This window comes from Canis aureus, chromosome 27, assembly GCF_053574225.1.
Source record: "Canis aureus isolate CA01 chromosome 27, VMU_Caureus_v.1.0, whole genome shotgun sequence".
Lineage (NCBI taxonomy): Eukaryota > Metazoa > Chordata > Mammalia > Carnivora > Canidae > Canis > Canis aureus.
Genome location: NC_135637.1, coordinates 5,218,086 through 5,241,520, shown reverse-complemented (window position 1 = coordinate 5,241,520; position 23,435 = coordinate 5,218,086). Strand labels below are relative to the sequence as shown.

The 23,435-nt window shown below is 48.9% G+C and overlaps 1 protein-coding gene across 19 annotated transcripts in view; it reads right to left on the bottom strand.

Moving 5' to 3' along the window:
* The window catches only part of RIMBP2 (RIMS binding protein 2), a 225,179-nt gene that overhangs the window by 15,613 nt on the left and 186,131 nt on the right, over window positions 1-23,435 (bottom strand). For 11 of the 19 annotated variants that reach the window (XM_077875224.1, XM_077875225.1, XM_077875222.1 and 8 more), the window contains 6 exons: window positions 13,322-13,473; window positions 11,691-12,152; window positions 9,780-9,923; window positions 6,793-6,951; window positions 3,775-4,461; window positions 2,130-2,247 (listed from right to left, as the gene is read on the bottom strand). In XM_077875224.1, coding sequence (XP_077731350.1) covers window positions 2,130-2,247; window positions 3,775-4,461; window positions 6,793-6,951; window positions 9,780-9,923; window positions 11,691-12,152; window positions 13,322-13,473 — 1,722 coding nt within the window. The remainder of the gene's footprint in view (window positions 1-2,129; window positions 2,248-3,774; window positions 4,462-6,792; window positions 6,952-9,779; window positions 9,924-11,690; window positions 12,153-13,321; window positions 13,474-23,435) is intronic. The other 8 variants (XM_077875228.1, XM_077875226.1, XM_077875230.1 and 5 more) reach the window with 2 other exon arrangements.

Genomic DNA, 23,435 nt, shown 5'->3' with positions numbered 1-23,435 from the left:
GCAGAGGGAACAGGAGACCCTGGATAGGTCACAGTCCCCTGGTCAGAATGGGGTCCTCTCAAGTGGGGCACCTTGCAGACAGGTGCCCTAAGGGCACACAGATAAATGCAAAGACCAACCATGATGAAGCAAGAAACCACACCCGATTAAATCCTCCTGCAAGTCACAGATCAGGATCCTGAGATCCTCCTCACACTGATTTGTCAGATCAAGAATTTACAACATCGGAGCTATATACTCTCTGTGTGTGTATGAATCAAAGCATTTGATATTAGTCTTGCTTTTATGTGGTTTATTGTGATGCTACATGATAAGGACATACAATTAAACCAAACCATCATGGATTTCTTGAGTTACATTAAAAGGGACTTTTTTTTTTTTTTTTTGGTTAAAACGTTAGCATTACTCTCTGCTAATTTAACTAGTGATTTATTAAGATGAAAACATGTGTGCAGCCTTTTTGAAATCTCTACCGTAAGACACCCCCAATCAGAAGGCTGTCAGAGACTCCTGGGGCTGAGGGTCAGGGGACTGGACCTCTCCTCGCCCACCTGGCTGTCTGCAGCAGTCATTAGTCCCTTCTGCAGAGAGTCCCTCCCTGTCCTCAGAGATTGGGGATGGAGGCCCTGCAGACCCCCACAGAGGACACCATGCCCCATTGCCCTCGACATTAATGCTTCAACCATGTGAACAGCAGCCATTCATGCAATGGGCCCTGTTGCATCTTCACACCTGATGGTGACAATCCAGTGAAGACTCTGAAATCCAGTTCAGGGGCCCCAGCCCTGCCTCACCTCAGCTCTACAGATGGCCAGTCCCCGCAGGCTATGCACCCTGGATGCCAGGACACCCTTTGCAGGCTCGGTGACTGTTACAGGGGGTGACACACAGATGACATGCACATGAGAGAGCTGTGGCATGGGTTAGGGCACCGAAGCCAGCTGTCACCCTGCCAGGTGATCTAGAACCATAGAGACCAGCACTTGCCAGGCTGGACTGTACATGTTTGGTTGGTTTCCAGTTAACTAAAAAGGCTCTTTTTTTTTTTTTTAAGGATCTTTAACATTCAATGACATTTTTACTGATAGATAAAACATTCTAAAACCATAAAGTTGGAAAAGGAAACTTTTTTGTCCCTGTTGTCTGGACACTACAAGGAAGAAAAATCTGGAAAAAGGACATTTTAGAGGCTCTGTTTTACGTCATCACATCTGTCTTTCTTTTTAGCTGATGTGAAAGGAGGCAGACCGGCCCCTGAATGTCAGCTGTGCGTCTCCAACTAGAGCCCTGTGTGCAGGCTCTGGGAGCCCCTCTGCTGCCCCCGCCCCCAGAGCCCTGGATCACCGGGCCTTGTGCGCCTATTCCCTGCACTGCACTCCCTGGTTTGTCATCTAGTGTGTGGGCGTTTTCACAAAAGGCCAGTTTGGGCTGATTACCAAGTTCCATCACCTTTTGCAAATACTTTTTGGAATTTTTTTTTTGCCACAATTTGTTCTGGTGGATCCAACAGTAGAAGTCTTCCCATCCAAGCTTCCCCACTGGGTCGGTTATGGTGACTAAAATGACAGCTTTCAGCAAGACTGGCTCAATTCCAAAAAGGAAGGGAAGGAGTGGGCAGGGTGCCAGAGGAGGGCACACGGGCAAGGAGGCAACCACGTGGAGGAGGGCGGCCTGTGCTCCCGAGGACATCAGGCCTTGTAGTGTCTCCTGTTACTTTGAGCCCTGGCTGCCCAAGCATTTTATGCACGTAGAGAACTCTCCGTTACTCGGGCTTATATAAATGTTTGGAGTTTAGCTGCCACTCCTGCTCCTTTGACCACGAGCATCTCATGAGAGGACAAGCTGGGACGTGGAGAGGCAGCACACTGCAATTCTTCTAGGTCTCATGTCACTTGGCCTCATGTCACTTGAGAAGATTGACATAAAAAGCCAATATGATATTAGAGAACATTTTATTTTGTTTTAAGCTCTTTCTGCTTTCTTTTTGCCATAAATAACGGAGAATTTTCTGTACATGGTGGAAATGCTACTCCTAATGAGTTTCTAAACATGCTCAGATCAAAGACTGAGCAGCCATGTGCTCTGTGGTTGGAAGAAAGAGAAAGGTGTCAGTCAGGAGGCCCACTAACCGATGGATGGGACCATCATTGGCCGGGACCTCTGAGGACCAGCACTGCCAGGGGAGAACCTCCGGCCCACGTGATCCGCCCTGTCAGCCCGTCCTGCAGACACTGGGTTTCCTAAAATCTAAAGACAAAACACAACAGAGTGGTAAGTCTCACCAGCCTTGGGGAACAAGAGAATTAAGTTAGCCAAATCAATTCAACTTAGAAGCAGAAGCTCTAAAGGCAACTAAACTTAGCTTTTAACTGAAAGGTTAGCTGAATAACCCGGAAGAGAAGAAAGCTGCTTGCCCCAGGCACCCTGTCCTCTACGCCAGAGTTGCTTTTTGACACACGGATAGGAGTGAGGGCAAGAAGGGACTCTTGGGAGGCATTGTTCTCTGTGGCCCCTGCTGCCAAAGCCAAACACTTGGAACCCAAGTGGGAGCGGGTCAAACTCGGCTCGTCACAGCTGTGGCACCTCTGACCACACACGGCCCTTAGCTAGCCTCGGGCCAGCCTGCCCCCTGCCGCGCCCCCGGAGGGGCGACTGCACTTCCAAACATCCCGCTTAGACAAAGTTGGGTGTGAGGTCAGTAAAACTCAAAGACAGAGGGTTCTGTGGGTTATCAGCGTGGAAACTCACGGCAACATCGTGGCCCTAATCTGAAGACGCCAATCAATTTTCAGGGCTGACTCGGATGGTTTGCTTCTAACTTGCACTAAAGGTCAGAATCATAGGAGATAATCATAGCGAAACGTCCAGCTCACTGGTAAGTAGTTGAGTCAGAAAGTTCTCAGGGACACAGGGAATGAAAGGTGGTCAGGGAGTCCCAGTAATTAGGTGGTGGGGCGGGGTGTGGGCTGCAGGTGGCAGGTGACTCAGTGGATTCCAGATCGGCGCCCTGGTGTGGACAGACCACGACCGCAGGGCTCAGACCCAAGGCCTGGTGCCTGGTGGCGGCTCACCTGTGTTTTCATGGAAAAGTTCAGCATGACAGGGGCAAATGTTCTGGAAAGGGGACACAATATAAACATGAATGAAGCCTTGAATGAACCCCTACTCCTGACAACCTGCTAATAAGCCTGGAACACAAGGCAGGAGGATGTGTCTAGAGCTGATGATGAAAAATTAATTCTGAAAACTGTCCCCTGGAAGGAGGAAGAGCTTTAAAAAAAAAAAAAAACACTTTGAAAACAATACGTAAAAATGGATCTCTTCAATAATTGCTCCTTTGTTTTTTCCAGTTACAGATGAAGACCAAAACACATCGCCAGCCAAAAACTATAACCACAATAAGAAAGTATCCTCAACGGTGTCAGTGGTGACAAGTCCCCTGGGGTTCGTTTAAAAAATACATGTTGCCAAACTTTCGGATCATCATAGTTCAGCTAACCCTTAATTAAAATTTAGATTCAGTTGTCCTTTAATTGAAGCAGCCATAATTGTCGCTGATTCTGGGGGTGAGGAGGGGGTCAGTATTCTAAAGCAAAGTAAAGGGGTCGTCAGCATGGGCAAAGATTGGGAAGCAATGGGACTTAAATCAAAATGCATGGAAATGACAGACAAGCCAGCAGAGCGGCTCCCCAGGGATGGACACCAACAGAAATAAATCAGGTAAAAGAATGAACATGGATTGGTTTGGCAAGCAGATGTGAGAAGGAAGTTTACTTCACACACCACAGGGCCTTCTGCAACCCAGGGAGGTGCCTCTGGGGCAGTGGCCCTACTGTCGGGCATTTTTATGCTTTTCTTCCAGATATCCCGCGAGCCGTGGTGACCCAGGGGTTCCTCCCAGCCATACTTCCTGGGGGTGGATCTCTCTGGGCTCAGGTGGGTGTCATTGCTCCTGATGACGTCGTTGGGGTCCACTTGCTCCCCAAAGTCCTCCTCGATGCTGCTTTGCCGGGTCAGCGTCCGCCGCCGGGCCAGCAGAGGCCTCAGGCTTCTACAGGGACAGTGCCCAGGGCCTGGGCTGCACTTGGCCATGCTTCTGAAGCTAAAACGCAGCTCCTCCTCCTCACTGCCACAGTCCAGGCCACTGTCGGGGCTCCTGCTGGCCACGCGGCCCAACCGACAGCCTCTGTCTTCCAGGACGACGTCCTTGGCAGGGGGGCCGCCCCCAGGGCCCCTGGCTTTGGCTGGGAGCCAAGAGGCCTGCGGGGCCTCATCCCCACTGCAGGCCCGGGCCCTGGCCCTGGCCGAGTACCCTAAGCCCTGTCTGTGCAAGAGCTCCAGGTGCTCTCCCTCCTCGGCTACTTCGGGGATACTGAACAGCCTCTTACTGTGGTGGGTCAGCTGGGGGTGCTCAGGCGGCTCCAGGAAGGCTCCTTCAGTGGGGCTACTCTGAAAGCACTCCTTAAGGGGGTGGTGTGTTAACATGGGTGTGACCAAAGTGACACGGGGGTAAGGAAAGAAAATAGACACAATTAGTCTCAGAGGCAATGAGGGGCAGCAAGCATGTGTGTACTCGTGGGGCAAAAGGCATGCTCTGACCCGGCTCTGAAATGAGAACACAAAGTTAAAGAGATGGTGCCTCGGCGGGGGAGGGGGTGGTGTCGGGGGGCACACCGTGGTCACGGTCACCTGGAGCAGGTGGTGCTCTGAGCAGAGGAGAGGCAGGGGCAGGGGGCAGCAGGGGGCACAGCCTCGGAGGCCTGCACCCTGAGGAGGCTGCACCCACTGGCTGCCTCGAGGGGGTCCTGGCGGCAGAGGTGGGGCCCACGGGGCTGTGCCCATGACTGCCCAGCCTCCCTCGCTTTGCTGGTGGATGAATGCGGAGCCGCCCCACACCAGGAAGTGCCTGGTCACTCTGTGCCCACCGGCCCTGCAGAGGTCCTCTCCACTGGGGCATCCCCGAGCCCATCCTCCACGCCCACTGAGCAGGATGCACACCTGGGCTGCCTCACCAGACAAGGTCCTTCCTCCTGGGGTCCCGCTTGGGGCTCTGCAAGCTGGCGACCCTGGTGCATTCACCTGAGCGGACGGGTGCAGGGGCTGGAGCTCAGTGCTGGTGGTAAGGCCTGGCAGGGCTCCCTGGCTGCTGACCCAAACCCTCCCCTTTGCTAACCTGACACCCACCGTGTGCTTGTGAGCATGAGGAAGGGGTCTAATCTGGGGGCTCCCAGGGTAGGTGGAAGCTGGCTCAGCTGCAGGGAATTGTCATGAGCAGAAAGCTGAGCCCAGCAATGTCAGATCCCCAAAATGTCGGACTTTCTAAAGAACTCAGAAGTCCAGATCAGCCTGTAAAACGTCAGAATTTAGAAAAAAAAGAAATAGCGTACAGGCAAGGCCAGGTGAACCTGCAGCCATCAGCAGCCACTCTGCCCGCTGTCAGCTCCCAGGCGGCCTCCCCCAGGAGGCCACCCCAGCTGGCACAGCAGCACCTGGCCAGGGGGTTTTATACAAAACTCATTGCTCTCTGGGCCTCTCCCTGGGACAGAAGGCAAACTTTTGCTTCTTTGCTTAACTATTTGCAGGAAGTGCCCTCCCTGGAGCTTTCTCCAACAAAAGAAGTATCATGGAAAAAACAGATACAGGCTTCGCCCAGCCTATCTGTGAACACATGCAGGCAGCTGGGTTCTGGGGCAAAGCATGGGAGAGTCTGGGGGAGGCCTGGGCTTGCCTCCCTCAAGGATGAGTTCTGCTGGCCAGTGATGCCTTGGGAGCTGATGGGAAGCCAAGGAGGAGCCACCAGGAGTGGCAGGAGCTGCCACCATGTGGGATTTGCACAGGACTCCAGCATGTTCTTTAGCGACAGAATAACTCTAAGGCCCTGCCAGGGGCCTTTGCTGGGCGAGCATCTAAGTCTTATCTACGCAAGTAGGCAGTGAATTGGGAGCCAGAGCTGTTACCTTCTATCCACTATTCAAAACATATGCCCCTTTGTTCTAGAGAAAGTCCACGGTCGGGTGCTTAATCTCACTGGGATTTTGCTCTCCATGGCTTTTCTAGTTGCAAAGCCCACAAGGGTCCTAGCAGCTGTCTCTCTCCCCCCAGGGTGGGGACAACTGGAGGACCGCGGCCACACCGCTCGCCCAGTGCTGGGCATGCACACGAGGGCAAGCCTCCTCCTTGGCTCCTTGGAGGCTTCATGCCCAGGTTCCGTGAAGGTGACCCCCATCACGCCCACTAGTGGTGGCCACACTGGGGGTGGGAGTGGAGGATGGTAGGCCCTGGGGGGCGGTGTCTGGGAAGGGGCCTGTGTGGGTTGCCCCTGGCGCCCTGCAATCCTCTGGCTTCCGTGCCCCCTGAAGCACCTACCACCACAACTTCTTCCTTGCATGGGACGTGCAAACCCCCTGGCTGGGCGGCTGGTCCCCAGGCCCCCCGTCTGCTCCAAGGCCTACTCTCCAGCTGCTGGCTCTGCAATTAGCACTTGAGGCTGGGGCAGGGCAGGGGCTTCCCTGATTTGTTCCTTCCCCCTAGATTCCTGGTACTGAGCTGGGCACCCTGAGGGTTCAGACAGACTCTCCCAAACCCCTCCTCCCAGACTTTTGGGCCAAGTGCAGGTCAGGAGGTTGGAGAAATTCCTGAACACAAACTCAACCATGAGGAAGAAGCCGATTGCAACCCATGGGCTTCCCCCAGTAGAACAAGGCCTGTTGGAGCCACTGCAGCCCCAGCAAAGAGGCAGGGGACGGGAGCTCCAGGCCGCGCAGAGGAAGCCGGTGACCAAGGGCCACTGACCTTGAGGGCGTTGTGGGATGTGCCACTGGGCCTCCTCCTGCCCCCGTCCTCCAGCTGCATCTCAGAGTAGAGCTCTTCCTCGTCCTCCTCCATGATGTCAGAGAGGTCAGAGCCCCGGCTGCTCTCCGTGTGGTATTCGTCTCCATGGCAGCAGTGAGGCTGGTGGCCAAGATAAGGGGACACTATGGAGCCCCACAGAGTCAGGGCCACCCAGGCTCTCCTTGCAACCTTCCCCTGCTCTGTTTGCTTGCGAGCCCCACACTCATGTGTGTGCGCATGTGTGTATGCATGTGTGTGTGCATCCGCATGTGTGCATATGTGTGTGTGCATGTGTATGTATGTGTGCATGTGTGTGAGTGCATGTATGTGTGCATATGTATGTAGGTGTGTGCATGGGTATGTGTGCGTGCTTATGTGTGTGGGTGTGCATATGTGCATATGTATGTGTGTGCATTCATATGCATGTGTGTATGCATGTGCGTGCATGTGTGCGTGCATGCGGGTGTATGTGTGTGCTGAGTGCATGCATATGCCTGTTCATGTGTGCGTGTGTGCATGTGTGAGTTGCTCCTGTCATGGAGAGGAAGGCCTGGACGTCCCCATCTGTCAGGCTCAGGGAACCAGGAGGGCAGAGATGGCCTGCCCAGGTCTGCTAGCTCCGAGTCAGCAGGACCAGGGAGAGACCCTTATAGGCTCTGGTGGCAGCAGTACTCGGGCACATGATACATGTGCAATGGAGAGCAGCGGCTGGTGGGAAAGTGCATGTATGTGCACCATATACAGACATGTAAGATTTTTTAAAGTACCATATAGTCTAACACACACGCACCCTAGGCTGTCTGGAGAACAGCCCCATCCGGGCAGGAGGTGGGCACCCCGCACTGCCCAGGCTCACTCTGGGCCCATCTCGGTCAGGGACGCCTGATGGAGCCTGTGCGTGCAGGAGGCAGTAACAATGTAATGGAAAGGCCTCCTTGAGAATAAAGGGTGCACATGGTAATGTGCATGGGAACACAGATACCGACAGCCCTGGCCAGGACCGTGACTTCGGGGTGGCTTGAGGCTTGGCGTCCCGCTCACTCAGAGTGTCCCACATTCAGTATCTCGAGTATTTAAGGCCAAATAAGTAACATTGCAACAACTGCACACCCTGACAAGCTCAGATTTATGAACAGGTTCTATTTCTGCTAGATGGTGTTAACATTTCTTTACATTCCTGGTGGACAAATGCATTTCATAGCAGCCCATGACACATTTATTAAGAATACTCTGGTTTTTGGACGCCTGGGTGGCTCAGCAGTTGAGCATCCACCTTCGGCTCAGGGCGTGATCCCAGGGTCCTGGGATCGAGTCCCACATTGGGTTCCCTGCAGGGAGCCTGCTTCTCCCTCTGCCTGTGTCTCTGCTTCTGTCTGTGTGTGCGAATGCGAGTCTCTCACGAATAAATAAATAAAAATTTTAAAAAAAGGAATACACTGGTTTTCATTTACAACCACAGATAAAGACAAATATGCACTTCTGGCCATGTTAAGTTCGTGGCTTGCGAAGGAGGCAGGAGGCTCTGCAAGCCTCAGCAGGGAGAAGTGGCCCAGAAGGTTCTCAGCCTGAGCCTCTGTGGCCTCCGGGTAGAAGCTACTCCAGCTGTAATTCTCTCACTTGGTTCCAAGTAGAAGATATACAACAAATGGCTTTAAATACACAGAGACCAGGCTGGTTTTCACTCAGTCTCCCCCGGGTGTACAGGAAACTCCCCTCCACAAGGATAGAGTCTCATCTGATTCCAACCCAATGATGTCAGAATAAACTCATGGGATGGAAGGAGGGGTCTGTTGCTGGCCAGATACATCACTCATAAGCTATTGGTAGGAATCCTGTTCCTCTCTTGGTGCTGGGCACATGATTCCAGTTTGCCCAGTGAGAAGTAGCAGGACACCTGATGGAGCTTCTGGAAAATACTTTTCTTCCAGTTAAGAGCAAAGTACCTGAAAAGAAAGCCTCCTCTTTTTTTATCTGTCCCTTCCTTCCTTCTTGGGGTGCTGTCACATAAGGATGTGATTACTGAAGCTTCAGCAGCCACTTTGTAGCAAAGAGGGGAATATCAAAAGTGCGGAAAATTCAGAAGTGAGAACCCAGACACAACTGGCTAGCTGAATCAGCCTGACAACTTCCTACCTGAGGCTTCTTGTATCTCGGGGTGGGGAAATGTCTTCATCACCTTCGTCATTATAGTTGGGCATTCTGTGTCTTTTGTTAAAATTAAGGCAAGTAGAATTATTTAATCTTGCATACAAAGAACCTGCTGGTTGAGAGCCTGGGTAACCTGCCTGCAGAGCTATAGCTAGCAGCAGCAGGGCCAGGATGTGACCCCTCGTGTGTGAGTCCAACATCCCTGAGGCCATGACACTGCCCTGCCTCATGTGTGCTGCTGGTTTCAGGTGACCTGGTCCCTGCAGTGTCTTCATTCCCTGACACCCCCGAATCTCTAGCCCTTTCCATCTCTTGTCCAATCAAGGATGCTTCTATTAGAGCACATAATCAAAATTTGGAGACAAAACACAAGGCGGGACACATCTGCTCGGAAGGGTCTGGTCTGGAAGGAGAAGCACTGACATTTCATGCTCTGGGTGTAGGATGTGGACCCTCTCATTTCAGGTTCTCCCATGGTACCTCACACATGGCAGATGCTCAGCAAACATTTGTCTGATTCATAAAAGTAGATGAACAAATGGTGGGTTCTAAGTTGACCAGATGATCATCTGTAGGTTTACCTGGCCCACAGAACACCCTAATGGCCAGGTGTCAGCACAGGGCAGCCGGGGAGGTGAAAGGTTCCCATTTAGACTTCTGGAACTGTCCCAAGTGAGGTGACACATGCACAGGCGTTGTTAAACACAAACTTCTCCAAGGGCCTCAGTGGTTCTGGCTCCAGACCCTGCACAGGGCACTGTGGCTGGGGAGGCCCACAGGGACCCCGCTCCCACACTCACCTGCTTGCCAAGTTCTGAGCCTTTCAGAAAGTCGTCCACCGAGGCACCTCTCCTCTTGATGTCCGGGGAGTCATAGCTGTCCTCCTCATCTGAGTTCATGTACTGCCCACTGCCCCTCTCCAGGAAGATGCTCCTTTTCTCTAGCTTGGAAGGAGAAGGAAAGAAGCTGTCAGGAGGGGCTGGGAGGGGGAGGAGGCCTCCAGGTCCCCGAATCTTCTGGGTTCAGCCTCTCCTTCGCCCAGCCCCCCACCCTCCTGGGAGCTACTGCGGGCAGGGACCCGTGTTGGATAGCCCAGCGCTGGCCTCTGATGCACTGCCCCCTGCCCCTGACCAGAACCACTTCCTGCCTCTGCTGGAGGTGACCTAGGGATACCAGCAGAAAGTTCTCTCTCCATCTGTCTCCTTTGCCCAGCTCTTGACCTGATCAACTAATTTTCTTGAAAAATGAGACTCAGAGGTTTGCTTTCTCTCCATGCTTTTGAAAGGTGACCTGGCAGGGGAGTTGGCAGCCCCAGAGACTGGCTCCAGCCTGTCCTTGGGGACCCTGCCTGGGGGTCTCAGGGCTGCAGGATATGTGGCTGCCATCCCAAAGAGTGGAGGGCCACGGTCCACTGCCAGGCCCCGCCTGCCCACAGAGCTTCCATACACCCAACATTCAGAGTCAGGCTTCTGCTTTGTGAAGATGACACAAAGGTGGTCAGCCCACAATAAGTGTGCATACTTGGAAGCACTTCCCTCATCAGAAGTCACAAATTAGTGTTAAGTTGTTTTTTAGGTATTTGAAGCCAATCCTGAACCAAATGGGAGAATTCACAGAAAAACCTGGATTCCCAGTGTTTCAGGAGGCCCTGAAAGCTATCATTGCACCTCACATCCCTCCTGGGTGTCCTGTATATGGCCTGTATCACCTAGCTCTGACCTTTAGGGTCTGTGCCCTTCCTGAGGTTCCCTGGCCCGGTCCCCACCCCAGAGTCAGGCCAACCCGGCCCATGGGACCTCCAGGAAGTGGGGGTCCTCCAGCATCAGCATGGATGTCAGAGAGGGCGGTGCCAGGGGTCACCAACCTGGAGAGACCAGGAGACATGCTGGGTGCCCCGGCAGACCAGTACACCTGAGGAAAAGATGGGAACTTTGTCCCAGGTGGTGGTGGTAGGGCACATGGTCTAGTCCAGTTCCAGATTCTACTCTCCAAGGCCTGGATGGGGGACACACTTCATAGGTGTTTCTTAACTGTCACGTCTCATTGCATATCTTGTCTGGAATACGGCCCCACCATAATCCAAATGCTCCCCGTCCCCACGGCCTGGACAGTTTCCAGTAACAGACATGTGAGTATATTTATATACATGCATGTCTGCATGTAGGGATATATGTAGATGCACGTGTATATACACATCTGTCTATATGTGCACATAAGTAGGTCTCTGTGTCTGCAAACATGTCTGTGAGCGCGTGTACACACACACATGCATGCGTGCACACATACACACACACACACACACAGCTATAGCTCTGAAGCATGCAGAACTAAGATGTGAGCCTCGTTCAGGGAGAGGGTCTCTGAGCTGACTTCCAGAAGGCACCGCTCAGACCCTCAACACAGACCAGAGCCTAGGTAGCAGGCTGCTCACTGCCTGTTTTCTGATCTAAGCCAGACTGGTAGAGAAGCATTTTCTCCAAGTACACGTCCAGAGTCACATACTGAAAACATTTTGATTCCATCAGGATCTGGCCAAGAAAGCAATCTGCGGGGAAACGGAGGCTGCATGGCATGGGCATCCCTCTCTCCCAGGCCAGGCAGCCCCTGGGCACCAGCATTGCGCAGCCCCCTCTGCAGCCTCACGGGGGCCGATGGATGAGGGACAGGTTGCCTTCCAGATGACATGGAAGCAGCGACAAGCCCAGCCTTACCCTGCTGCTCTCGGCCACTCTCTGCGCAGCTTCCCGGGCCATAGCCTTGGCAACCGAGGTGGAAACCGGGGTGCCCTGCGGCTGCGGGAGGATCCGACTGGGCGAGGGGGAGCGCCTCCCCGGGCCTGAGCCCTGCAGGCTGGGCGGCTCCAGCATGTGCCCGTGGACCGGGGCTGGAGCCCGACCCTGCTCCCAGGCCTCGTCCACTGTGATATGGGGACCCAGGTGTTCATCTTTGGTTTCGAGGGCTCCGACACTTGCTAAGGGCTTCGGTGTGGGAGCAGTTCTCGGGTGGGGGGTTGGAGGCACCAGGAGGTCAGGGGGAATGGCAGCGGTGGTGGAGTCCGTGGACTCGCCCTGTGCAGAGAGGGTCCGCACGGTCACGCCCTTGGCTTCCAGGCTTCGCAGCCGCACGACCTCCACAGCTATGCTGTCTGCCATGGGAGAGATGACCTCGGCCACCTGCACACAGAGAATGCCCGTCACAGGAAGCCCACCTCCCCGCAGCTTCTCCCCCTGTACCTGACAGCCCGTCGTGCCTGGACACTGGGGCCCTATCCATGCCCAGCCCAACCACGCCCGGCCTGCAGATGGAAGGAGCCTCGGAGGGAGGAGCAGGCTAGGGGCTTTCGAAGACCCAACATGTGCAGTTGTTGGAGGTTCCCAGGCACCAACAAGGGCCATGCCTTCCCTTCCCAGTCCAGACCCATTCAGATACAGACATGAGGCCTCAGAGGATCAGAAACCAGGTGTAAACTGCCAAAGCTGGGAGGGGAACCAAATGGACTTCCTGCTGCCATAGAGCGAGGACAGCACCTCATCTGTACAGGCATAGCCTGCCTGTGGGCTTCCCCACAGAGGGGGAGCAGTGGGGAGGAGGGGAGCTGAAGGGAGTCCTGGAGGAGGAGGGGAGCTGAAGGGAGACCTGGAGGAGGAGGGGAAACAGAGGGGAGTCCTGGAGAAGGGGGAGCAGAGGGGGGTTCTGGGGGGGAGGGGAGCAGAAGGAGAACACCCCTGCAGGTGGCAGCTCCCAAGGACCAGGTAGGAATAGCTCAGATAGGCACTTGCATCTGATGTGTCACCCCTGGCTCCTTGGTGGGAACAGGAGGGGAATAGAGAATGCACAGAAGCTCCCTCCAGCCTCCCCCAGGCAGCCTTGTCTGTGTCCATGTCCCTGTCATGCACTGGGACGAGGTTGGGCTGATATGGGGTCCCTACAGCGGAATTAAGGACACACTGCTTCTGGGAGCCGGGCCAGCTGTGTGTTGATGCGCATGTGTCCCCCTCCACTTTGGCTGAGGTGCCATCTTTTCAACAACAGTTGGTGGAGTTTATGAGCCCATCATCCATTGAGGGGGCCCTGATTTGGTGGGGTCAAGAGGTGAGTTTTCAGTACCAAGGGGAGAAGAACAGGAACCGCCCAGGGCGTGGGAGGTTGGCAGAGAGAATTCTTGGAAAGAAGGAGCCACAGGGGAGAAGGGGGCTGTCAGTGTTCTGGGAGGGAGGAGGGCCTGGGAGAAGCTGCAGGTGCTCTTCAGGAAGGGCTGGTTGATCTTGGGGGCATGCCCCTCCCCTGTGTTCACCGCTCCAGGTTCCGGCGGTCCCCGTGCAACCCCCCAACCAGAACTCACCCTCTGCCCTTTTGCATACACGCCATAGCCAGACACATTGGCCCCGTTGGACAGCCCGGCAGTCGTCAGGGCCGGCGGCTTCCAGGAGACCTGGATGGTGGCTGGGGTGGCCCCAGGGTGGACGGTGACGTCCTGTGGGGGCGCCGGAGGGCCTGGGGGCACAGAAGGCAGAGCTTTCAGGGCCCAGCCCTCTAGCCAGTGAGCAGTTGGTGGTGCGATGCTCAGGGCTCTCACCTGGAAGGAGCACTCTGAGTCCTGTGGCCAGGGCAGGAGAGGAGAGCACGGGGTGGGTGGGCAGAGTGGCAGCAGGGCAACAGCCCCTGGCATGTCCCGAGGCACTGCTGCTCACCTGGGCCTCCGTCTGCCCTCTGCGACCACCTGCGCCCTGTTCCTGGCATGGACATACTTAGCCAGGCCACGGGATTGGCTCAGCTGCACCAAGAGAGCCCAGCATTTGGCAGAGGACAGAGATCCCTCCCTCCCTTCTCCCCTCCTTGCTGCCTCCTCTCTTCCTTCCTCTCTCTGTTTGTGGACTTGAGAGAAGGTAGGCGTGGGCCACATATCACCCATCTTCCCACTCTGTGGGAGGGGACAGAGCTGAGGAGCAAGAGATGGGTGTGAGAACAGCATCTGAGCCTGAGAATCCAGCTCCACACAGACTTTCCAGTCACCCCAGCTAATGCTTCCTGCTGTGCAGTGGCCACACCCAGTGTGCTGACTAGGTGCTGAGCAGCATGTTCAAGCAGCAGGGAGCCAGTGGCCAAGGCCCCGGTCATGCTGCCTGTCGCCCTGTGTGGCTTCCTTCCCTCAAAGTCTGGTGCAAACCTCCCACATCTTCCTGTTCAAATGTACATGGCATTTCATTTGGAAGGGAATGGATGCATAACGCCCAGGAGGAAAGCTCTGGGCCCTGCGTACTCCAAGACCTTGCTACAGTTCTCCCAAGGTGTGCACTTCTGGGTAGGAGGATGCCAGCCGTGTACTGAAGACTCACTCCATGCCACACATTCCTCTCTTCCTGTGTCCTTCACACCGCATGATGCTCACCACACCTGTGATTCCAGTGCACCCCCACTTTGCACGTGAGGAAATTCAGGTTCAAGGGAAGTCACTCAGCTATTCAGTGTTGGAAGCAGGATTCACACCCACGCATCCCTGCAGCCCATTTGCAAAGGCAGATACGACTCCACTCTTAATAACACGCTGTAATAAAGTTCTTCAAAATTCCTTCACAACCTGGTTCAGAAGTGAAATTCTACCTGGATGGTTAATTTAAACGTGACATATTGCCAAAGAAAGGCATGTTTAGAATCTTGACTCAAAGAGCAGATGTCCTTTCATTCACAATTCCCCCATCCACTCACCCACTCAGCACAGACTTGGCTACTACTAGATACAAGGCCTTTGCCTTAGAACCAAGACAGCCAGTTGTGTCATCCAAGAAATGTGAAAAAGTCGGAGGCAGGACGGAACATAGATAGGAAAGTAGACACTGGAGCCTGCCTGCCCAGGTTCAGGTCTCAGATCTGCCAATTACTGACATAGGACCTTGGATGACTGTCTTTTATTTAGTTACCTTATCTATGAAATAGATAATATAGCGCCTGGTGGCAACAACTGCTATTTACTCAGTCACACATCGTCATCATATTATTATTTTACTCCTGCTCAGACAGCTGTGCTCAGTTTCCAAACTTCCCTTTTGGTAAGACATGGCCCTGTGGCTGACTTATGAAGGAACGTGGGCAGAAGTGGTGGGTGCCATGTCCAGGCTAGCCCACCAAAGTCTCCCCAGGTGAACTTATATGGTCCTTCCCCCTCTGGTTGTCTGGGAAGGAGATGCCCCTGTGGATAGCCTCACGAGTCACATACTGGAAATGGTGAAAACATGATACCGGCATGCCTGGGTCCCCAAATCACCATCAGAAGAGGGCTGCCCATCAGCAATATCTGCATCAGATTGAATCATGAACAAGCTCCTGAGAAATCATGGTTTTGAACATACATCCAATCATCCATACAGCCAATGCCAACAAGCTGTGAGATAAATGAATTGATGTGTAGGTGAAGTGCTTATAGCAGTGGACAGGCTCAGAGTAAGTGGCCTTTCTATGCTAACTATTGTTATTATTTGTTTCAACTTGACTCCAAAGGCACTGGACACCCTCCCATACAAGATCTTGACATCTCCAGCCTCTATATCAGAAGTGGAAGACCTTTCTAAAGGGAACAATCCTTTTGGTGGGGATCACTTGTTTTGGAGGCTGTTGATAGTTGGATATGTCTGACCAGACTCAGGATTTAGTGATGATGAGTCTGTTTTCTGTCTCTGAGGGTGACTGTTCCTTCCTAAGCACTGCTGACTTCATCAACCTTGAGGGCTGTCTGTCTCCTTCCCTGTGACTGGTCATTGTGATGGATTCAGTCTGCCAAATATGGGATTGATCACGGAGGCACTCATCCACTCAAAGCTGAATTCCTGCCAGGGCTCTTGGAGACACTGTGGGGTACCACTTCCCCTAATTGCCTCACCACCATCCTCATGACCTGGTAGCATTCAGAAGATGAAAGTGATCAGTGGTTCTTGTCAAAGCCAGGTCTTTCTCCTTGGCTTAGGAAGAATACCCAGCAATGAGAAAAGCAGCCACACCTTGTGGTGGAAAGAAGCACCTAGAACTATTTCAAAAAGCCTCCCATGAACATGTCCAGTGTGATTCATCCTACAGTAGTGGGTAGAGAGGATGTGGACACCATGTGATCAGTGCCTAGAAAGAAGGGAAACACATAGCAAAACCCACACTTAACCAGATTCCTTTTTATTCTCTCTACAACACTGCCCAGCTCACTTCTATGAGAGATATAGTCCAAGCAGAAAGTGGTGGTCTTGCTGGATTGTGGAATTAAAAGTCAGCATTCAGTGATGGCAGAGATGATAGAAATTGAGAGAAATCCCAAAGAGTGAAGATCCAATGCAAGAGGATCCCTAACCTCTGTGTGCCCATTCCCCTCAAACTATTCAGTGACTCCTAAATCATTCCTGGGCAGGGCAGGCAAGAATGCCAACAACATAAAGGAAAGAAAATGGCTAGACTATAGAGTTCAGCAATGATTCTGATAGCTGCCCTAGGCTAAGAGGAAGAATTTGGAGTTAAGTCCTGCTAAGTTAGAGAAACTTGAGCTTTCCATTACAGAGAGAGAAGGTCCATATCATAGAAGTTGGGATCATACATCAGGACTACAGGCCACATATGTATTTGAACAAATTCTAGCTGAAAACTTTCCTAATCTGGGAAGGGAAACAGGCATTCAGATCCAGGAAATAGAGAGATCCCCCCCTAAAATCAATAAAAACCGTTCAACACCTCGACATTTAATTGTGAAGCTTGCAAATTCCAAAGATAAGGAGAAGATCCTTAAAGCAGCAAGAGACAAGAAATCCCTGACTTTTATGGGGAGGAGTATTAGGGTAACAGCAGACCTCTCCACAGAGACCTGGCAGGCCAGAAAGGGCTGGCAGGATATATTCAGGGTCCTAAATGAGAAGAACATGCAACCAAGAATACTTTATCCAGCAAGGCTCTCATTCAAAATGGAAGGAGAGATAAAGAGCTTCCAAGACAGGCAGCAACTAAAAGAATATGTGACCTCCAAACCAGCTCTGCAAGAAATTTTAAGGGGGACTCTTAAAATTCCCCTTTAAGAAGAAGTTCAGTGGAACAGTCCACAAAAACAAAGACTGAATAGATATCATGATGACACTAAACTCCTATCTCTCAATAGTAACTCTGAATGTGAACGGGCTTAATGACCCCATCAAAAGGCGCAGGGTTTCAGACTGGATAAAAAAGCAGGACCCATCTATTTGCTGTCTACAAGAGACTCATTTTAGACAGAAGGACACCTACAGCCTGAAAATAAAAGGTTGGAGAACCATTTACCATTCGAATGGTCCTCAAAAGAAAGCAGGGGTAGCCATCCTTATATCAGATAAACTAAAATTTACCCCAAAGACTGTAGTGAGAGATGAAGAGGGACACTATATTATACTTAAAGGATCTATTCAACAAGAGGACTTAACAATCCTCAATATATATGCTCCGAATGTGGGAGCTGCCAAATATATAAATCAATTATTAACCAAAGTGAAGAAATACTTAGATAATAATACACTTATACTTGGTGACTTCAATCTAGCTCTTTCTATACTCGATAGGTCTTCTAAGCACAACATCTCCAAAGAAACGAGAGCTTTAAATGATACACTGGACCAGATGGATTTCACAGATATCTACAGAACTTTACATCCAAACTCAACTGAATACACATTCTTCTCAAGCACACATGGAACTTTCTCCAGAATAGACCACATATTGGGTCACAAATCGGGTCTGAACCGATACCAAAAGATTGGGATTGTCCCCTGCATATTCTCGGACCATAATGCCTTGAAATTAGAACTAAATCACAACAAGAAGTTTGGAAGGACCTCAAACACGTGGAGGTTAAGGACCATCCTGCTAAAAGATAAAAGGGTCAACCAGGAAATTAAGAATTAAAAAGATTCATGGAAACTAATGAGAATGAAGATACAGCCGTTCAAAATCTTTGGGATGCAGCAAAAGCAGTCCTAAGGGGGAAATACATCGCAATACAAGCATCCATTCAAAAACTGGAAAGAACTCAAATACAAAAGCTAACCTTACACATAAAGGAGCTAGAGAAAAAACAGCAAATAGATCCTACACCCAAGAGAAGAAGGGAGTTAATAAAGATTCGAGCAGAACTCAACGAAATCGAGACCAGAAGAACTGTGGAACAGATCAACAGAACCAGGAGTTGGTTCTTTGAAAGAATTAATAAGATAGATAAACCATTAGCCAGCCTTATTAAAAAGAAGAGAGAGAAGACTCAAATTAATAAAATCATGAATGAGAAAGGAGAGATCACTACCAACACCAAGGAAATACAAACGATTTTAAAAACATATTATGAACAGCTATACGCCAATAAATTAGGCAACCTAGAAAAAAAGGACGCATTCCTGGAAAGCCACAAACTACCAAAACTGGAACAGGAAGAAATAGAAAACCTGAACAGGCCAATAACCAGGGAGGAAATTGAAGCAGTCATCAAAAACCTCCCAAGACACAAGAGTCCAGGGCCAGATGGCTTCCCAGGGGAATTTTATCAAACGTTTAAAGAAGAAACCATACCTATTCTCCTAAAGCTGTTTGGAAAGATAGAAAGAGATGGAGTACTTCCAAATTTGTTCTATGAAGCCAGCATCACCTTAATTCCAAAGCCAGACAAAGACCCCACCAAAAAGGAGAATTACAGACCAATATCCCTGATGAACATGGATGCAAAAATTCTCAACAAGATACTGGCCAATAGAATCCAACAGTACATTAAGAAAATTATTCACCATGACCAAGTAGGATTTATCCCTGGGACACAAGGCTGGTTCAACACCCGTAAAACAATCAATGTGATTCATCATATCAGCAAGAGAAAAACCAAGAACCATATGATCCTCTCATTGGATGCAGAGAAAGCATTTGACAAAATACAGCATCCATTCCTGATCAAAACTCTTCAGAGTGTAGGGATAGAGGGAACATTCCTCAGCATCTTAAAAGCCATCTATGAAAAGCCCACAGCAAATATCATTCTCAATGGGGAAGCACTGGGAGCCTTTCCCCTAAGATCAGGAACAAGACAGGGATGTCCACTCTCACCACTGCTATTCAACATAGTACTGGAAGTCCTAGCCTCAGCAATCAGACAACAAAAAGACATTAAAGGCATTCAAATTGGCAAAGAAGAAGTCAAACTCTCCCTCTTCGCCGATGACATGATACTCTACCTAGAAAACCCAAAAGTCTCCACCCCAAGATTGCTAGAACTCATACAGCAATTCGGTAGCGTGGCAGGATACAAAATCAATGCCCAGAAGTCAGTGGCATTTCTATACACTAACAATGAGACTGAAGAAAGAGAAATTAAGGAGTCAATCCCATTTACAATTGCACCCAAAAGCATAAGATACCTAGGAATAAACCTCACCAAAGATGTAAAGGATCTATACCCTCAAAACTATAGAACACTTCTGAAAGAAATTGAGGAAGACACAAAGAGATGGAAAAATATTCCATGCTCATGGATTGGCAGAATTAATATTGTGAAAATGTCAATGTTACCCAGGGCAATATACACGTTTAATGCAATCCCTATCAAAATACCATGGACTTTCTTCAGAGAGTTAGAACAAATTATTTTAAGATTTGTGTGGAATCAGAAAAGACCCCGAATAGCCAGGGGAATTTTAAAAAAGAAAACCATATCTGGGGGCATCACAATGCCAGATTTCAGGTTGTACTACAAAGCTGTGGTCATCAAGACAGTGTGGTACTGGCACAAAAACAGACACATAGATCAGTGGAACAGAATAGAGAATCCAGAAGTGGACCCTGAACTTTATGGTCAACTAATATTCGATAAAGGAGGAAAGACTATCCATTGGAAGAAAGACAGTCTCTTCAATAAATGGTGCTGGGAAAATTGGACATCCACATGCAGAAGAATGAAACTAGACCACTCTCTTTCACCATACACAAAGATAATCTCAAAATGGATGAAAGATCTAAATGTGAGACAAGATTCCATCAAACTCCTAGAGGAGAACACAGGCAACACCCTTTTTGAACTCGGCCATAGTAACTTCTTGCAAGATACATCCACGAAGGCAAAAGAAACAAAAGCAAAAATGAACTATTGGGACTTCATCAAGATAAGAAGCTTTTGCACAGCAAAGGATACAGTCAACAAAACTCAAAGACAACCTACAGAATGGGAGAAGATATTTGCAAATGACATATCAGATAAAGGGCTAGTTTCCAAGATCTATAAAGAACTTATTAAACTCAACACCAAAGAAACAAACAATCCAATCATGAAATGGGCAAAAGACATGAACAGAAATCTCACAGAGGAAGACATAGACATGGCCAACATGCATATGAGAAAATGCTCTGCATCACTTGCCATCAGGGAAATACAAATCAAAACTACAATGAGATACCACCTCACACCAGTGAGAATGGGGAAAATTAACAAGGCAGGAAACCACAAATGTTGGAGAGGATGCGGAGAAAAGGGAACCCTCTTACACTGTTGGTGGGAATGTGAACTGGTGCAGCCACTCTGGAAAACTGTGTGGAGGTTCCTCAAACAGTTAAAAATAGACCTGCCCTACGACCCAGCAATTGCACTGTTGGGGATTTACCCCAAAGATACAGATGCAATGAAACGCCGGGACACCTGCACCCCGATGTTTATGGCAGCAATGGCCACGATAGCCAAACTGTGGAAGGAGCCTCGGTGTCCAACGAAAGATGAATGGATAAAGAAGATGTGGTTTATGTATACAATGGAATATTACTCAGCTATTAGAAATGACAAATACCCACCATTTGCTTCAACGTGGATGGAACTGGAGGGTATTATGCTGAGTGAAGTAAGTCAGTCGGAGAAGGTCAAACATTATATGTTCTCATTCATTTGGGGAATATAAATAATAGTGAAAGGGAAAATAAGGGAAGGGAGAAGAAATGTGTGGGAAATATCAGAAAGGGAGACAGAACGTAAAGACTGCTAACTCTGGGAAACGAACTAGGGGTGGTAGAAGGGGAGGAGGGTGGGGGGTGGGAGTGAATGGGTGACGGGCACTGGGTGTTATTCTGTATGTTAGTAAATTGAACACCAATAAAAAATAAATTAAAAAAAAAGGACTACAGGCCACATTCTAAAGGCAAAAATGAAATATATTCACCCAAATAAAGCTAAAACAAGCATCTACACAATCTAGATATGTCAAAGTAATGTAACAGTCTGCAAGAATAAACCTCAACACTGCAGAGGTATGGTTACAGCTGTTACTGAGGAAGGTAACAGAATCCAGAGTCTCCCCAGGGCATAATCTATAATGTCTGATACACAGTGAAAGTCAGTAGATATAGAAAGAAATGAGAAAATGTGATATATAATCAAGAGAGAAAATAGTCAGTAGAAGCAGGCCCATAGATGACCCAGATGTTGGCATTAACAAAGACTTTAAAATAATTGTTACAGGGATCCCTGGGTGGCACAGCGGTTTAGCGCCTGCCTTTGGCCCAGAGCGTGATCCTGGAGACCCGGGATCGAATCCCACATTGGGCTCCCGGTGCATGGAGCCTGCTTCTCCCTCTGCCTATGTCTCTGCCTCTTTCTCTCTCTCTCTCTCTCCCTCTGTGACTATCATAAATAAATAAAAAAATTTAAAAAAAATATTAAAATAATTGTTACAAATCAGTTAAAGAATGTATAGGTAAAGATATATGTGGTAGGTGAAGAAATGGAAATTCCAGGAGTGATAAGAAAATGTTTAAAAGAACCAAAGGAAAATCCTAGAATTGAAAACTACAATGGCTAAAATAAAAATTTTATTTAATACTCTTTGAAACAGATTGGACATTGCAAAAGAAGACTTAAAGACAGAGTAATAGACTTAAAGACAGAGTAATAGAAATTATCATAACTGAAACACAATGAATAAAATAAAGGGGAGTTCATAAATCTGTATGCCAACAGCAAGCAATCTCACTTATGTATAACTAAGTTCTCAGAACATAAAGGTAGAATAAAGTAGAAAAAAGTCTGTGGAGTTATAAAGTTTGAAACTTGAAGAAAAACTACCTCTACTACCACTCTTAGCTCCAGGAGTATCGGTAAATTAAAAAAAAATGTAAGTAAAATAAGCATAGGCACATTAGAGTCAAATTACTAACCATCAAAAACAAAGAGAAAAATTTTGAAAGGAGTCAGAGAATGACAATAGGAAAGAGAGCTGACTCCTTATACAAATAGAGAAGGCCAAGAGAAAAGCTACAATATTTGCAAAGTCCTGTAATTTAAAAAAAAATAGTCGAGATTTCTATATCCAAAGAAAAAAATTAAGTTTTATCTATTTAAGTAATCCCTACACTCAACATGGGACTCAAATTCATGACCTCAAGATCAAGAGTTGCACACTCCTCCAACTGAGCCAGCCGAGTGCCCCCAGAGAAAAAATACTTTTAAATAAAAGTGAAATAATGAGAGTTTTTTTTTGTTTTTGTTTTTGTTTTTTAGAAAACTAAAATAATGCTGAAAGAGATGCTAAAGGAAATTCTTCAGAGCTAAAAGGAAATCATACCAAGTAGAAGTAGGGATAAAAACTGGTGGAAATTGTCGGTATATCAGGAAATAGACTGTTTTTGTCAGATTCTTCAAAAGCAATTGATTAAAGCAAAAATAATAACAATAATGGATTGAGGGGTTTACAATATATATAGAAATAAAATATATAAAAACAAGAGTAAAAATAAAGGAGCATAAGGGGAATTATACCCTGGTACTATTCTTCCCTTATAAATGAATTATGTTATTAATGTAATCTCATTTTTAATGAGCTTAATATGCATGTGTCACTCCCTGCAGCAATCTCTAAAACAAGAATACAAAGAGTTATGGTAAAGAAAAAAAAAAGAAAAAAACAGTTCAGAGAGGAAGAAATGGAATACAAAAATACCATTAGTTGACCCCTCTCTTCCCTTTCCCCTCAAAAAGGCAGGGAAAGATAAACAAACAAAAAACAGGACAAATGAAAAACAAAGAGCTTATGGCAGACTTAAACAAAGTCATATCAGTAATTGTACTAAAAGTAAAGGAACTAAAGATTTTAGTTAAAAGGAAGAGTGTCAGATTGTTATAACACCAAGACCCAACTATAGACTATTCACAAGAGACATACTGAAAATAGAGACACAAGGGATTTCAAAGGTTAGAAAAAGATATAACATATAAGCTCTCAGCATGAAAAAGCTGGTGGTCATATGAGTATCAGACAAAACAGACTTCAAGATAAGAAGTAATACCAGAGACTAAGAGGGGCAGTTCATTAATGAGAAAGGAGTCAAGGGCAGCCCGGGTGGCTCAGTGGTTTAGCGCCGCCTTCAGCCCAGGGCGTGATCCTGGGGTCCTGGGTTTGAGTCCCACGTCAGGCTCCCTGCATGGAGCCTGCTTCTCCCTCTGCCTG